Raw genomic sequence first — 16,057 nt, forward strand, 5'->3', positions numbered from 1 at the left:
ATAACTCTGATAATGTGCACTGTCCTTGAAGTTGATTGGTCCACACCCGAGACAGCTTTCCTTAGAGCCTAGTCTCACATGGGTTGGACCAGATGACGCCAAAAGGCGCACAACTCAAAGACAATGCACCATCAGAGTATGAGAGCTCGGGTGAAGCATTTACACCATTGGAACCTCATTTGCCAGTAAAAATATAATTTCGATTTAAAGCTTTCGTGACTGCAGGGATTCATCTTCTTGGTTCTTTCGGTAAAGTCACGTAGAAGGGAAGTAAGAAAATAATAAAAATAAAACATAATAAAATGAAATAATTCTCACGACGTTTCGGCTACAACGCAAGCAGCCGTCTTCAGGTGAAGAATGAGACACTACCAAGCTAGGAGCTTATATATAAACTGGGTTGGAGGTGGAAGAGCGCCTTAACAAAAAGAATGTGCATATGAAGAGGAATTTAGCATATTCATGGAAAATGCGTAGGAGGTGGGCGGGGGGGTTTCAAAGTCATATTATGCCCATGCATTATGCAGGATCAGCAGCACCAAGGGGGGGTGCAGGGAGTAGCATTAACAAAGGAAAGGAATGTTAATGATATGTAGCTGCAGTTACTAAACAACCACGTAGAAAACTAAAGTATAAACTACATAAAAAACTAAAGTATAAACTGCATAGCACCATCAGTATACTTACTATACTCTACAATAAGCTGAGTTACTAACAGCAAGTAATACATTACAATTCTACGTCGTAAAAATTATATAATATGCTTCCATCTAAACTTTATTCTCTTACATCACACGAGCATATACCGTACTATATACTGCCATAGATAAACCCAACTTTAAATTATATACTGTATTGCTATAAACTACCTTATACATTTCAACATAACACTATGTATTATTCTACCCACCCTAATGTGTATCGAAATGGTTTATTACGTCCTTCCAATGATTGCTAAGCCAGAATCCATCTTCTCGGTTAAAATTATCTCTGTGTTTGTATATGTGGATCGCCTCATGAACGAATCTCTCATGATAGCCAGATGGCTTGCAGAGAACCTCTGTCTTGGAGAAGTCAATGTCATGTGAGCCCACTGATCACTGTCACAACTCAGTGGGCTCACATGACATTGACTTCTCCAAGACAGAGGTTCTCTGCAAGCCATCTGGCTATCATGAGAGATTCGTTCATGAGGCGATCCACATATACAAACACAGAGACAATTTTAACCGAGAAGATGGATTCTGGCTTAGCAATCATTGGAAGGACGTAATAAACCATTTCAATACACATTAGGGTGGGTAGAATAATACATAGTGTTATGTTGAAATGTATAAGGTATAGGGTGGTTTATAGCAATACAGTATATAATTTAAAGTTGGGTTTATCTATGGCAGTATATAGTACAGTATATGCTCGTGTGATGTAAGAGAATAAAGTTTAGATGGAAGCATATTATATAATTTTTACGACGTAGAATTGTAATGTATTACTTGCTGTTAGTAACTCAGCTTATTGTAGAGTATAGTAAGTATACTGATGGTGCTATGCAGTTTATACTTTAGTTTTTTATGTAGTTTATACTTTAGTTTTCTACGTGGTTGTTTAGTAACTGCAGCTACATATCATTAACATTCCTTTCGTTTGTTAATGCTACTCCCTGCACCCCCCCTTGGTGCTGCTGATCCTGCATAATGCATGGGCATAATATGACTTTGAAACCCCCCCGCCCACCTCCTACGCATTTTCCATGAATATGCAAAATTCCTCTTCATATGCACATTCTTTTTGTTAAGGCGCTCTTCCACCTCCAACCCAGTTTATATATAAGCTCCTAGCTTGGTAGTGTCTCATTCTTCACCTGAAGACGGCTGCTTGCGTTGTAGCCGAAACGTCATGAGAATTATTTCATTTTATTATGTTTTATTTTTATTATTTTCTTACTTCCCTTCTACGTGACTTTACCGAAAGAACCAAGAAGAAAAATATAATTGTTTTTTTACCTTTCTATCTGGCAACAATGGTATAGTAGGTTTGTTCCCCTTTTTTTCTGGCAGCAAAACTGAAACCTTTTTACAAGGATTCATGTCTGCATTAACCACAATACTTGCAGTCAAAATGCAAACAAAAAAACACACTGATAATATATGCATTGTCCTTGAAACTGATTGGTCTACACCAGAGACAGCTTTCTTTCGAGCCTAGTCTCAAACAGTGATAGACCAGAGGACGCCAAAAGGCGGAGGTCCCATGATATAACAATTTAGTACTATTAATTATTATATTACTATGCTGAGCGAGCGTCAAAGCACATATCTGCGCATGCACGAGACCGGGGCCCCTGCATGGGACTAGGCCTTATCACAGCACTGTTAAGTACTATATTCTTGGTTCTTTCAGTAAAGTCACATAGATAGAAAAATCTTAATAAAAAAAGTTAATTAAAATCGAAATAGTAAAAATAATAAAAAAAACACTAATATAGATAGGCCTGGTTCTTAATCGGAGTTAAGTGTACTGGCAGTCTATAATGTAGACTATGTTTAGGGCGAGCCTAGCTCTAATCTCAGAGAGAATAAGATTGCTCCGATTTTAACTTGATAAATTAGACAAGACTCTCTTACAATCACACTTAGCATTAACAGATCAAATGTCCACATCTGATTGGGACCATGTAGATAACATGACAGTTTCTTCAGCTACTTCAATGTCAACTAAACGTAAAGTTAACTTGATTGCTAAATTTCACCTCATGTCAAAAAAGAAGCCCAAGCCACATGTTAAAAAGTCAGATGTTAACAAGATTTTTATCAATCAGAGTAACAGCCCAATTTCCGACAAACTAAAATCGGTACTAGCTAAAGGGTTGAATTTCGCAGTCTCCCCTAAACACATCCCAGTGTGTCATATCATTGCCCAGGTCGACATAGCCCTCAAAGGTTTGGGACACATCCCAGCAGACGTTGCAAGATTTGAAATCGCTGCTATCCTCAAAAACGCTAAGAAACCCGTTAGCAACATCAGCAAGGACGAGCGTTTTGAACTCGCTCAATTAAAAAAGAGAGATGACATTGTCATCCTCTCAGCCGACAAAGGCAATGCCACTGTCATCCTGGATAAAACCACTTACAACAACAAAATTCAGGACCTTCTTAATGATGGCAGCTATACCAAAATCAAAAAAGATCCCACCAACTGCCTAGCCACGAAAACCAACAACATCATCACTAATTCGACTTCTCTAATCGAACCGACCACGCAGCTCTCTCTAAAACCTTCGGCTGCGAGACCACCCAGATTTTATGGCCTTACAAAAATCCACAAAGTAGGTTAACCTGCTCCGTCCTATCGTCTTCACCATTAACTCACCCACCTACAAACTGGCCCGATTTCTGTCTGAGACCCTGCTTGCTTTCACGGGCAAGAATACCTCAGCTGTACTTAATTCAGCTCACTTGGTTTCTCTAATCAAAGACATCTCACTGTCTCCCGATGATTTGCTTGTCAGTTTCAAAGTAGACTCCCTGTTCACCAAGGTACCTGTACCTGACACCATTGCAATCATTGAAGACTTGGTCCAACAGTGACTGAATCCAGATGTACCAACTTTGGAAAGGAACTGCCTTACCAACACTTACTTCACCTGGAATGGTACATTCTACAAACAAAATTAGGGTACCTCAATGGGTTCTACCTTACTACTACAGACAGGACACACTGCTTTAGAATTAGTATAGCGACTACTACAGCCAGTACACGCTGCTAAAAAGTATAGTAGCTATACAGTGAGGGAAAAAAGTATTTGATCCCCTGCTGATTTTGTACGTTTGCCCACTGACAAAGAAATGATCAGTCTATAATTTTAATGGTAGGTTTATTTGAACAGTGAGAGACAGAATAACAACCAAAAAATCCAGAAAAACGCATGTCAAAAATGTTATAAATTGACTAGCGGTAAGTACCCGGCGTTGCTCGGGCGAAAAAGGAAGATACACACATGGACTTACACACATACATTGACCCACACACATAGAAACACATTAACTTAAACGCACACACACACATATGGTTAAATCCAGGAAAGGATCGTTAGCAGGCCAGCCTAAATGTTTCTAACTGGCGAAGATGTTCCATCAGGGGGGTGCATGTTTCGCAAGCGTAGAGAAGGGAGGGAATTACCGTGGCCGAGAAGACCTGGAGCTTCATGTGGAGCGAAAGACCAGGTAGCTTCCACACAGCATTACGCAACTGATGAAAAGATAATGCCGCTCCACTGATTTGGAGTGAGACCTCTGCTGTTAAACCGGAGCCGGTCATGAGCACACTGGGCAGGTATTGGAATCTCGGCAATCTCTCCACAACTGCCGCATCACCAATTGTGAGTTGTGGGGGTGGATTGTTCGATGGTACAAAATACGCAGGCAGGTGCTTAGTTTTGGTGGGGCTAATGGTAAGGCCCCACCTCTTAGTGGCAAGCTCCAGGTTCAGCCGCAGTGAGCAGCAATCACCAGAGCATCGGCATACATAACATGGTTGAGCAATAGGGAGGCATCCCTTGACCGCACCCGGGCATCGATCAACCTCCCATTGTATCTGTACCATATGGTAATTCCTTGGGAACAGCCATTGAAGTCTTCACGAAGTACGTGGTAAAAAGATATGTTAAATAATGTGGAGCCAGAGGACATTCCTGTCACACCCCAAGGTGTAGAAGGAATGGCTCTGACTGACGGCCACGTAGTTTGACGCGGGGCTGCTCACCAACATGAAGGTCCTTAAGGATCGTGAGCAAAGTTTGAGGGACTCCGAAAGCATGAAGAACAACCCAGAGGCCAGGCCTACTGATGGTATCATAGGCCTTGAGCAGGTCAATAAAGCACATACATTCACTCACATACACACATGGATGTACAGACACGCAAAGAAATGGACCTACACTGACTGACATGGAGCCATGCACACAAAGCGACTAACACAGACGGCCATGGACTGACACACAGACATATCGACTCACACACACAAAGACATGGACTTACACACAAAGACATATGGACTCACACACGCATAGACATGCACTTTAGATACACACACATGGAGTTACAAACACATATATCGACGTACACACATAGTGACTCACACACATCGACTCACACACAGACATACGTGGACTCACAAACACATTGATGTAAACACACATGTACTTACACACACATATCGACTAAGACACACACACATGGACTTACACACACTTACATAGACTGACACACACATTTCCCTACACACCCATAGACATATGGACTGTGACACACAGACATCTACTTTAGATACACACACATGGATTAACACACACACACACATCGACTGACACACATAGACACACAAACGCACATTGACTTACACACTCAGATGGAGTCATGCACACACATCGACTCACACACGTATGGACTTACACACACGTGGACTAAAACACACACAGCGACAGATACGCACACAAATGGACTGACACACACACACACAAACAATTGTACGTACACACACACAGGGGCGTTGTCCGTTTGAAAAAGACAGACACACACATGGACTTACACACAGACATGGACCCACACACGTAGAAACCCATCGACTTACACGAACACAAACACAAATGGACTCACACACACAGACATCGACTTTAGGCACACGCATCTAGTTTCTGCACACGAACATTATAATAGTAATAGAGTATTAAGCAACTTATTAGTTTAATAATAGTAAAGAATGAAGCCGAGTTGTTATATGTACACAAACATTATCATTGTAATATTTGTAAATGTATTTGTTTAATAATAGAAAGCAATAAACCTGAGTACTTAGCGAAAGATTGAATAAAATAGTACTTTACATTGGCGTAGTAACGCCTCGTCCCGTGCAGAGCCCGCGGCCTCGCCAGATTGGCAAGCCAGAGGAGGTGAGATATTGCCAGGCTGCGGGCTGGGCCACTACCCTCGCCCCTCCCCACCATCCCCCCGCCCTCGCCAGAATAATACTATGTAACCGCTTTAATAACATTAAATTAATATCTAAGGACTTTATATCAGTAACTGCACGCATTGGAGTGGCGGGGGGAAGAGGACATCACACTGTGAAGAGAAATCGGCAGCGTGATGTGTATATCTATTCCTTGTTAAACGCGTAAAATAAAATGTCCCCGTGAGCTCGAGTGAACGCGCACCACTTGACAGGGTCCCCCCCCCCACGCAATTAGCGTCACTTGGTACGGTCGATGTGGCGCAATAAGTAAATAATGAATCATAGAAACGGCACAAATGTGTTAATTAAACTACTTTAAAGTTTACGGATTGGAAATCGGAATAGCCTATTCCCACCGCGGGGCTTAGGGCATGCCGCCTGTCAAATTTTTTTCTACGTTCAGCCCACCATTCGAGAGCCAAATCCCCCGCAAGCGCGAGCACGTGAAGACTTTTATATATAAGATGTGCATTTTAATGAGGGAAATAAGTATTTGACCCCCTCTCAATCAGAAAGATTTCTGGCTCCCAGGTGTCTTTTATACAGGTAACGAGCTGAGATTCGGAGCACACTCTTAAAGGGAGTGCTCCTAATCTCAGCTTGCTACCTGTATAAAAGACACCTGTTCACAGAAGCAATAAATCAATCAGATTCCAAACTCTCCACCATGGCCAAGACCAAAGAGCTCTCCAAGGATGTCAGGGACAAGACTGTAGACCTACACAAGGCTGGAATGGGCTTCAAGACCATCGCCAAGCAGCTTGGTGAGAAGGTGACAACAGTTGGTGCGATTATTCGCAAATGGAAGAAACACAAAAGAACTGTCAATCTGCCTCGGCCTGGGGCTCCATGCAAGATCTCACCTCGTGGAGTTGCAATGATCATGAGAACGGTGAGGAATCAGCCCAGAACTACACGGGAGGATCTTGTCAATGATCTCAAGGCAGCTGGGGCCATAATCACCAAGAAAACAGTTGGTAACACACTACGCCATGAAGGACTGAAATCCTGCAGCGCCCGCAAAGTCCCCCTGCTCAAGAAAGCACATATACATGCCCGTCTGAAGTTGCCAATGAACATCTGAATGATTCAGAGGACAAATGGGTGAAAGTGTTGTGGTCAGATGAGACTAAAATGGAGCTCTTTGGCATCAACTCAACTCGCCGTGTTTGGAGGAGGAGGAATGCTGCCTATGACCCCAAGAACACCATCCTCACCGTCAAACATGGAGGTGGAAACATTATGCTTTGGGGGTGTTTTTCTGCTAAGGGGACAGGACAACTTCACCGCATCAAAGGGACGATGGATGGGGCCATGTACCGTCAAATCTTGGGTGAGAACCTCCTTCCCTCAGCCAGGGCATTGAAAATGGGTCGTGGATGGGTATTCCAGCATGACAATGACCCAAAACACACAGCCCAGGCAACAAAGGAGTGGCTCAAGAAGAAGCACATTAAGGTCCTGGAGTGGCCTAGCCAGTCTCCAGACCTTAATCCCATAAATCTGTGGAGGGAGCTGAAGGTTCGAGTTGCCAAACTTCAGCCTCGAAACCGTAATGACTTGGAGAAGATCTGCAAAGAGGAGTGGGACAAAATCCCTCCTGAGATGTGTGCAAACCTGGTGGCCAACTACAAGAAACGTCTGACCTCTGTGATTGCCAACAAGGGTTTTGCCACCAAGTACTAAGTCATGTTTTGCAGAGGGGTCAAATACTTATTTCCCTCATTAAAATGCAAATCAATTTCTAACATTTTTGACATGCGGTTTTCTGGATTTTTTTGTTGTTATTCTCTCACTGTTCAAATAAACCTAGCATCAAAATTATAGACTGATCATTGCTTTGTCAGTGCGCAAACATACAAAATCAGCAGGGGATCAAATACTTTTTTCCCACACTGTACCTCACGGGCCTCCTCCACAGAGGCTCTTCTTGACACTCCTGGTACCAGTCATCTGCAGGTCCGATCACCTCAACATCCTCCAATCTCGTCTCTAGCTAATGCCATGCCTGTTCAGCCCCTAATATCTGGACAAAAAGCTGCTTGAGCATGCAGTGTCTGGGAATGCGGGATTCATGACCGAAACAATGCAGCCTCGCCTGCCAAAGAGGCTGAAGATTATATTCTATATATTGATATCTTAAGAATCTGTAAGTTCTAATTACAATATAGTCTGGTTGAATAGAGGATGAATCATAGGCAGGCCAGCCTTCATTGTATAAGCCAGCACAGATGGTCATTAAAATAATTTCACATTTTGCTTTCACAGAGTAATATCTGTGGCCAAGAAGAATCACAGCTTTGTTCGTTAGTTTCTAAAAACGCTTGTCCTGGTGAGGGTCGTGGTGGCAGCATGCTGAGTAGGATAGTCCAGGCCTCCCTTTCCCTGGCGACAGACTCTAGCTCATCCTGGGGAATTCCCAAGCGTTCCCAGGCCAGCAGAGTGACAGTACCACCAGCGTGTCCTTGGCCAGCCCAGGGGTCATCGCCCAGTGGTACAAGTCTAGTAGAGTTCCAGGGGCAGTCTATTCGGGGGCATACTTACATATATTCTATATTGATATTACCCCTAGAGCCAGGCCCAGCGGTTGTGTTCACCAACAAACGCCTCCTGGCCGTGTGACCCACGTATCTCAGTCGTGCAAGCTCGAAATGGCTAAGTGGTGCCATCCTGTGCACCCGCCATCTGCAGGATGAAGGGTGAGGGGCGGGTGCGATGCCAGTATGGCAGGGAGAGGGATGGTCTCAAGCCGGACTAGACCTTGGCGATGGACAAAGCTTTGTATGGAGCAAAAGTCCAGGCACCTTCCACACAGTGTTACACAGTCTAATGAAATAATGCTGCTCAACTAATTTGAAGTGAGACTTGGGCTGCCAAACCAGAGCCGGTAATGAACACATTAACCAGGTATGGAAGCGCCTCCAACACTTGTAGAACTGCCTTATTCATGAAGAGTTGAGGAGGTGCAGTGTTATGACATGACATTCCCAGGCAGGTGATATATTTTTGTGGAACATTTGCAAGGCCCCATTTCATGATGGAATTATCAAGGCACAGAACAAGATTCCCTAATTCCATCAAATTGAGTAGTGATTACTAAATCATCAGCAGATGTAACATGGTTGACCAGCAGGGAACGATCCTTTAACTATAACCAGGCATCGATTAGCGTATCATCATAACCGTAGCAAATGCAATGGCTTTGATATGACCATTGGAAGTTTCTCACACTACATAGTTATTTCTTGATTTAAAGCTTTCATGACTGCAGGAATTCATACTCTTTGGGTCTTTCGGTCAAGTCACGTAAATAGAAAATAGTAAATCTCGACGTTTCAATTGCAACACAAGCAATCGTCTTCAGGTGAGAGAGAAAAAGCTACTGAGGAAAGGTCTTATATAGGCCTGACATGGGTGCATCAAGGTAGGTGGGTGGAGCTAGATATGGTCCAACCACAGAGGCTGGGGCAGTGGCCTTTGTATTGAGAGATTAGCATGTCAATGGCTGAGGCAGTGGCCTTTGTATTGTGAGAGATTAGCCTGTCCTGAGATGGGTGCATCAAGGTAGGTGGGTGGCGCTAGAGATGGTCCAACCACAGAGGCTGGGACAGTGGACACCCAGTCTGTCAATACAAAGACATTCAACCTAGTAATGAAACTCAGAGTCAGTTAACATCGGTATAAAAGATGGAAACATCATAGCAAGTTAAGCCTTTACCTGGTTAATAACGTCCTTCCAATGATTACTCAATTTGTAACCATCTTCTCAGTTGAAGTTGTCTGTTTATATATCTGGATGGCTTCTAGAACAATCTTTGATGATATCTAGTGGGTTTCCAGATTACCTTCGTGTTGGAAAAATCAATATCATGTGAGCCCACAGCGTTAAAACAATGATCAGCCACGGCCGAGGTATTGGTCCTAACGTGTTGCAGTTCCGCCTTGTTTTCACGAACACGGTCCGAGACATGTCGTTTAGTTTCCCCAATGTAACTACTGCCGCAGACACAACTTAGTTTGTAGACACCGGGGAATTGCATGTCAGGAATCACATCCTTCACAGATGGGATCAGATCACAAATTTCTAGCAGCTTTCTCTCTCTCTCACCTGAAGACGATTGCTTGTGTTGCGATCGAAACGTCGTGATCGATTATTTTCTATCTATGTGACTTGACCGAAAGACCCAAATAGTACATAGTTATTGAAGATGCTATGTAATGTAATGCATGGGGCCAGAGTTAATTTCTGTCAGAAGCCAAGTTGAACAGGAAATGGCTCCGACTCCTGGTCATGCAGCTTTAGACCGTCCTGCCCAAAATCATACAAATCCTCAAATAATGTGAGCAGAGGCATAAATTTGAAAACAAACAACCCAAAGCCCCAAGCCTCTTTATGCAGAGATCTAGTTTCTGTTGAAAATCCGTACACCTCTGCTGTAGTCAATAGACATAAAATACAGCAAATCAAGAATATCGCGGAGGTTACGTTCTTGGAAATTGCCGCGCGAAAGCTAAAAGTATAATATTCAATACTTAAGCCTGATCTAAGTAATGGCGTTAGGTAAACGTCAACTAAAATTCACATCACAATTGAAGTACTGGACTGCATTCCAAATAAACAATTGAAATAAACACGGAGAAATCGTATAAAAAAATATTCCAAGACAAAAAATAGTATAAATCTATAAGTGATAAAAGGGGAAAACCTCTTCTTATAGTTTGATACTGGAAAAGGAGGTCCCATGAAGTAGTGAGCCAGATGAAGACAAATTAAACTTAAGCAGAGAATTAAAGCAAATGCAATCAGGCGAGGGTAGGAGGCAAGGCCCCGTATGGCTAGGCCCCGCGTTGTAATGTTCCAAGCTGGACATCGATTCCATACTCGCTGCTCCTCAATTGATATACCTACGAGAGACGGAGCGAGGCTCTACCTGGGTGAACAACAACAACAACCACCACAACAACAACAACCACGATGTGAACTTCTCACCACGGATCTCAGTGAGAGCGCGCGCAATGCAGCAGCTTCCAGATATATCGTGACGTCACGTGGCAGCAGGAGGTGACATGACGTCACTTGCGGGGTTCAACACAATCTCCTCCCCCGACGAGCGGGGGTGTAACTGAATAAATTATATTCTTGGTTCTTTCGCTAAAGATACGTAGAAGGGAAATAATACAACAATAATATATTATATAAAAATATTTTATTATATTATATAAATATATGATATTTTTTTTCCCTTCAACGTTACTTTACCGAAATAATCATGAATATGAATCCCTGCAGTCACAAAAGCTTTAAATCCAAAATCTAATAAATTATGTTAATGAGACGGGCTTATGTCTAGTGATGAGGCGTGGATGCTGAACCCGTCGCAATGAACTCGCGACGGTATTTATGAATAATTTTCTTAGGTTTTTTTCGGTAAAGTCACGTAGGTAAAAAATTAAAATTAATAAAAGTAAAATAAAATTAAAATAAAAAAATCACGACGTTTCGGAGGCAACACAAGCTTCCGTCTTCAGGTGGAACCGTCACAGCCACGACAGCTGTATCAAGTAAATGAGAGATTACAAGAGCTACCACTCCGTATATATAATGGTTGAGGGGGGAAGGGCCCGGAAAGGCACACTTTTTATTAATATGGTAAGGTGAGGCTTAAGACTAAAAATAGACTGCATAACAAAAGATTGAGCCTTTGTTATGGAGAGGTGCGGTTTGTGACTAACGCCTAGCCTACATAACAAAAGTGTGAAAAAAGAAAAAACTAAACCTGGTAAAACAAAACTGGCTGTCTATCTGTAACCTGTAATAGTTGTCTGTCAAATAAGATGGTCCAAATAAGTGTAGTTAAATCTTTTTTGCATGGTTAATCACATCTTTCCAATGATTACTCAGTTTGTAACCATCATCACGGTTTAAATTATGTCTGTGTTTGTATATTTGTATGGCTTCGTGTACAAACCTTTGATGATAGCCAGGAGGTTTGCAGAGCACCTTTGTCTCGGAAAAGACAATTTCATGAGAGCGCACAGAGTTGTAGCAATGATCGGCAACGGCCGAAGAATCAGTTCTACCGTGTTTCAGATCTGACGGCAGAACTGATTCTTCGGCCGTTGCCGATCATTGCTACAACTCTGTGGGCTCTCATGAAATTGTCTTTGCCGAGACCAAGGTGCTCTGCAGTCTATTCTTAGTCTTAAGCCTCACCTTACCATATTAATAAAAAGTGTGCCTTTCCGGGCCCTTCCCCCCTCAACCATTATATATACGGAGTGGTAGCTCTTGTAATCTATCATTTACTTGATACAGCTGTCGTGGCTGTGACGGTTCCACCTGAAGACGAAAGCTTGTGTTGCCTCCGAAACGTCATGATTTTTTTATTTTACTTTTATTAATTTTAATTTCAAATTTTTCCCTCTTTGACTTCACCGAAAAAACCTAAGAATATGAATCCTTGCAGTCACGAAAGCTTCAAATCTAGAATTTATGAATAAATTGTTTTCATGAACCGCCAGTGACTGGGCGTAGCTGTGCCCAAATAAGGATTTTTACTGGAACGGAAATCGACAGTGACCAACCAGACGTGACGTCACGCTAAAAAGCGCGGTGGAGAAGGGGGTTGGGAGAAGGGGTGAATACCTTGGTGACATGACGTCACTAGCGAGGTATACCTCCCTCAGGCGTCGATCACCGAATGAGGTAATGTGGAGTTGTGACGTCAGAGAGCAGGGGTTTCAGTTTTCAGTGTCAGTTTCATTTATTTGGTACGTATAGCCCTGTGAGCCATTCGGCTCTTGAATCGGGTGCAACCGCAAAAAAAACATGAACAAGAAAACATCTTAAAGTGACTATGCACAAATAGAAAAATCCAGGAAAAAACTGAAAAATCTTCGAGAAAAAGCACATTACACCAACGCTGTGTGCAAAAATCCTAGTGGGATGCAAGTCAAACAACAACAACCACAAGACAACTTAGATTAAAGCCATCAGTTTAACTCCGTACTACAACAATCAAACATGGCCAAACCAAAACACTTTTCGAAATCACCAAAATAAAGCCATAAAAGCAATGTAACAGTGTTCATAGGAATTGTGACCGAAATTTCACAATAAACGACATAAACAACATGTACCACCAAACCCTATAGCCATAGCTGGCTGCATGAGTCACTCCACAACAGCAGGAGCATCAGTATGACTATCAACATTTTTCAATGCACCTTTAAAGATCAGCACACTAAATAAAAACACAAGATCATACTTTGCAGCGGTCATCTGGAGCGAAACATTTGATTTTAGGTCACTGAATAGCAGTGGCAGCATGTGGTGTACAACTTCTCTAGAGCAGTTTTGAGTGAAGATCTCATAGGTAGTGATTCAAGTTGCAGTTTATTGGCAATAGCATTCCATACCCTGGGGGCATCAATAGCAAAGGCCCTTCCTCCAGTATTTGTACGGCAATAAGGAATGAGAAGCTGATAAATGAGTGAAGACCTTAGGTCAAATTTGTTCTTTGAAACAGAGAGGAGATCCAGCAGGTAGTCTGTCGATTTTTTTGTAAGTACGTTGTGAATAAATAAGATCTGATGCACAAGACGTCGAACATTAAGATATGTTAAGTTTGACCCAATGTCGAGATCACAGTGGTGGGTTCTATATGGGCAGTTCAATGCAAATCTTAAGGCCGAGTGATAGATTGGGTCAAGCTTCTTCAGTACAGTACTGTGGGGCTGATTTATATACGATGTCACAGTAATCAAATAGAGGCAGTATGGTAGCTTTTATCAATTCCAAACGGAACAGAGGGGAGAATCTGTGCTTGTTTGGATACATAAAACCAATTTTTTTGGTCTTTTTACCAATATGAATGAGAAGGTGTATAAATGAGTGAAGACCTTAGGTCAAATTTGTTCTTTGAAACAGAGAGGAGATCCAGCAGGTAGTCTGTCGATTTTTTTGTAAGTACGTTGTGAATAAATAAGATCTGATGCACAAGACGTCGAACATTAAGAGATGTTAAGTTTGACCCAATGTCGAGATCACAGTGGTGGGTTCTATATGGGCAGTTCAATGCAAATCTTAAGGCCGAGTGATAGATTGGGTCAAGCTTCTTCAGTACAGTACTGTGGGGCTGATTTATATACGATGTCACAGTAATCAAGTAGAGGCAGTATGGTAGCTTTTATCAATTCCAAACGGAACAGAGGGGAGAATCAGTGCTTGTTTCGATACATAAAACCAATTTTTTTGGTCTTTTTACCAATATGATCTTCAAAATTCAGTTTGGAATCAAGGATAACCTCAAGCTACTTATAGATCTTGACTTGCTCTATTTGATAAAAAAAATTTAAGGAATGTAATTGGGGGAAAATAACTTCCTGCTTTAGTCCTGGTGAAAAGCATAGCACCTTGGTTTTGGAGGTATTCAGGACTAGTTTAAGAGCAACTAGCTGATGTTGTAGTTTGTTGAAATCACCCTGGAGCTTAGCAATTACGTCATCCGGAGAGCGGCCAGCAGTAATCAGTATCGTGTCATCAGCAAAAAGATTTACCGTGGAATGAGTTTATTTTGAGTTTATTTATATTTATATTTCTTTTCCATTGCTCTCTCTCTTGAACAGAGACCCCGTGGGTGCGTGAGCTCAACAACCACGTGGACACTATTGTGTGTGTATACACATGGTATTCTATGGGTTTTTCGATAAAGCCAAGCATATGAAAAAAAAATCACGATGTTTCGATCGCTACACAAGCGATCGTCTTCAGGTGAAAAAATACAGCGAGAGAGCTTCTGAAGCAGGACGTTATATAGGCCTGAGATGGGTGCAGCCCAAGGGGCCGTCCATAAATGACGTCACGCACCTAGGGGGGGGGGTCAGACATTTGTGACAATGTGTGACGAGGGGGGGGGGGGGAAATGTGACGTCACATCAAAATGCGCAATTTTAAATAAATATAGAATTGTTATTACAACACTACTTGTGAAAACAACACTCCTACAAAATCAGAGTGCGGCCCCACATTAAATACGCACTACAATGACAATAGTTTAAAGCGATTTGAAGCATGATTTATTTTCAAAATGGAAATATGGTTTTGGGGGGGGGGGGGCAGAGCTTTGTGACGTCATATTTGAGGGGGGTTTGACTTTTTGTGACGCCATGTGACAAGGGGGGGGGGGGGGAGGATAAAAATTCGTCCAAATTCGCGTAACGTCATTTATGGACGGCCCCTAAGGGTAAGTGGCAGGGCTAGAGATGGTATTTGCATGGACAGTCATTCCTCGGTATACGACCGCTTTTGAATACGTCGAATTTGGTATACGTTGTGTTTTGACGAGAAAAAAATGTCTTGGGATACGACGTCTTGCTTGGGATACGACGTCTTGCTAGAACTTGTATGGGTCGGGATGAGTCACCGCGTACCCGCGTTTTCCCCGGAATGACTTCAGGAACATTCTTAGAAGAAGGCAAAAACAAACTTCAATGGACAGGTTTTTAGTAAAACTCAAACTTGGTGAGCCTCAACCAGGTCCAAGTCAAGAAAAAAGACTGAAAAGAGAATGAGAAAAAAACCCCAGAATGTCAGCTTCCTGAAGTTTTAATGGAAGGGGACTCTCCTCCAAAAAAATAACATCTCCTCCTCCTCCTTTTCCTCACCACCATCCTCGTAGGCTATCAACTCCTCTCAGCAAGGTAAAGTGATGTTACATTTTATTTTTATAACAATTTATTTTAATTTATTTATGTTTTTTTATTTATGTATGCATTTTAGTAATAAGTAGTGTCTAAATTATTGTATACAACCCCATTAATGTATACTATGCCATATAAAATATAATTTCTTATACTCTGGAATGGATTATTTCCTTTCCCTTTATTTCTTATGGGATAAATCGTTTGGTTTACGTCATTTTCGGTATAAGTCCTAACTTCTGGAACGAATTAACGACGGATACCGAGGTACCACTGTAAATGTAAGATCGGAGGGCGCCGTGAGGCCGTGGCTTTACCGAAAGACCCATAGAATGTATTCCTGCAG

At 42.2% G+C, this 16,057-nt stretch overlaps 1 protein-coding gene across 1 annotated transcript in view; it reads right to left on the bottom strand.

Moving 5' to 3' along the window:
- The window catches only part of LOC144738222 (uncharacterized), a 32,429-nt gene extending 27,802 nt beyond the window's left edge, over positions 1 to 4,627 (bottom strand). Inside the window, 1 exon segment of the mRNA XM_078621220.1 lies at positions 4,600 to 4,627. Coding sequence (XP_078477346.1) covers positions 4,600 to 4,627 — 28 coding nt within the window.
- Between the last annotated feature and the right edge of the window lie 11,430 nt (positions 4,628 to 16,057).

This window comes from Lampetra planeri, chromosome 78 (assembly GCF_965212315.1).
Source record: "Lampetra planeri chromosome 78, kcLamPlan1.2.h2, whole genome shotgun sequence".
Lineage (NCBI taxonomy): Eukaryota > Metazoa > Chordata > Hyperoartia > Petromyzontiformes > Petromyzontidae > Lampetra > Lampetra planeri.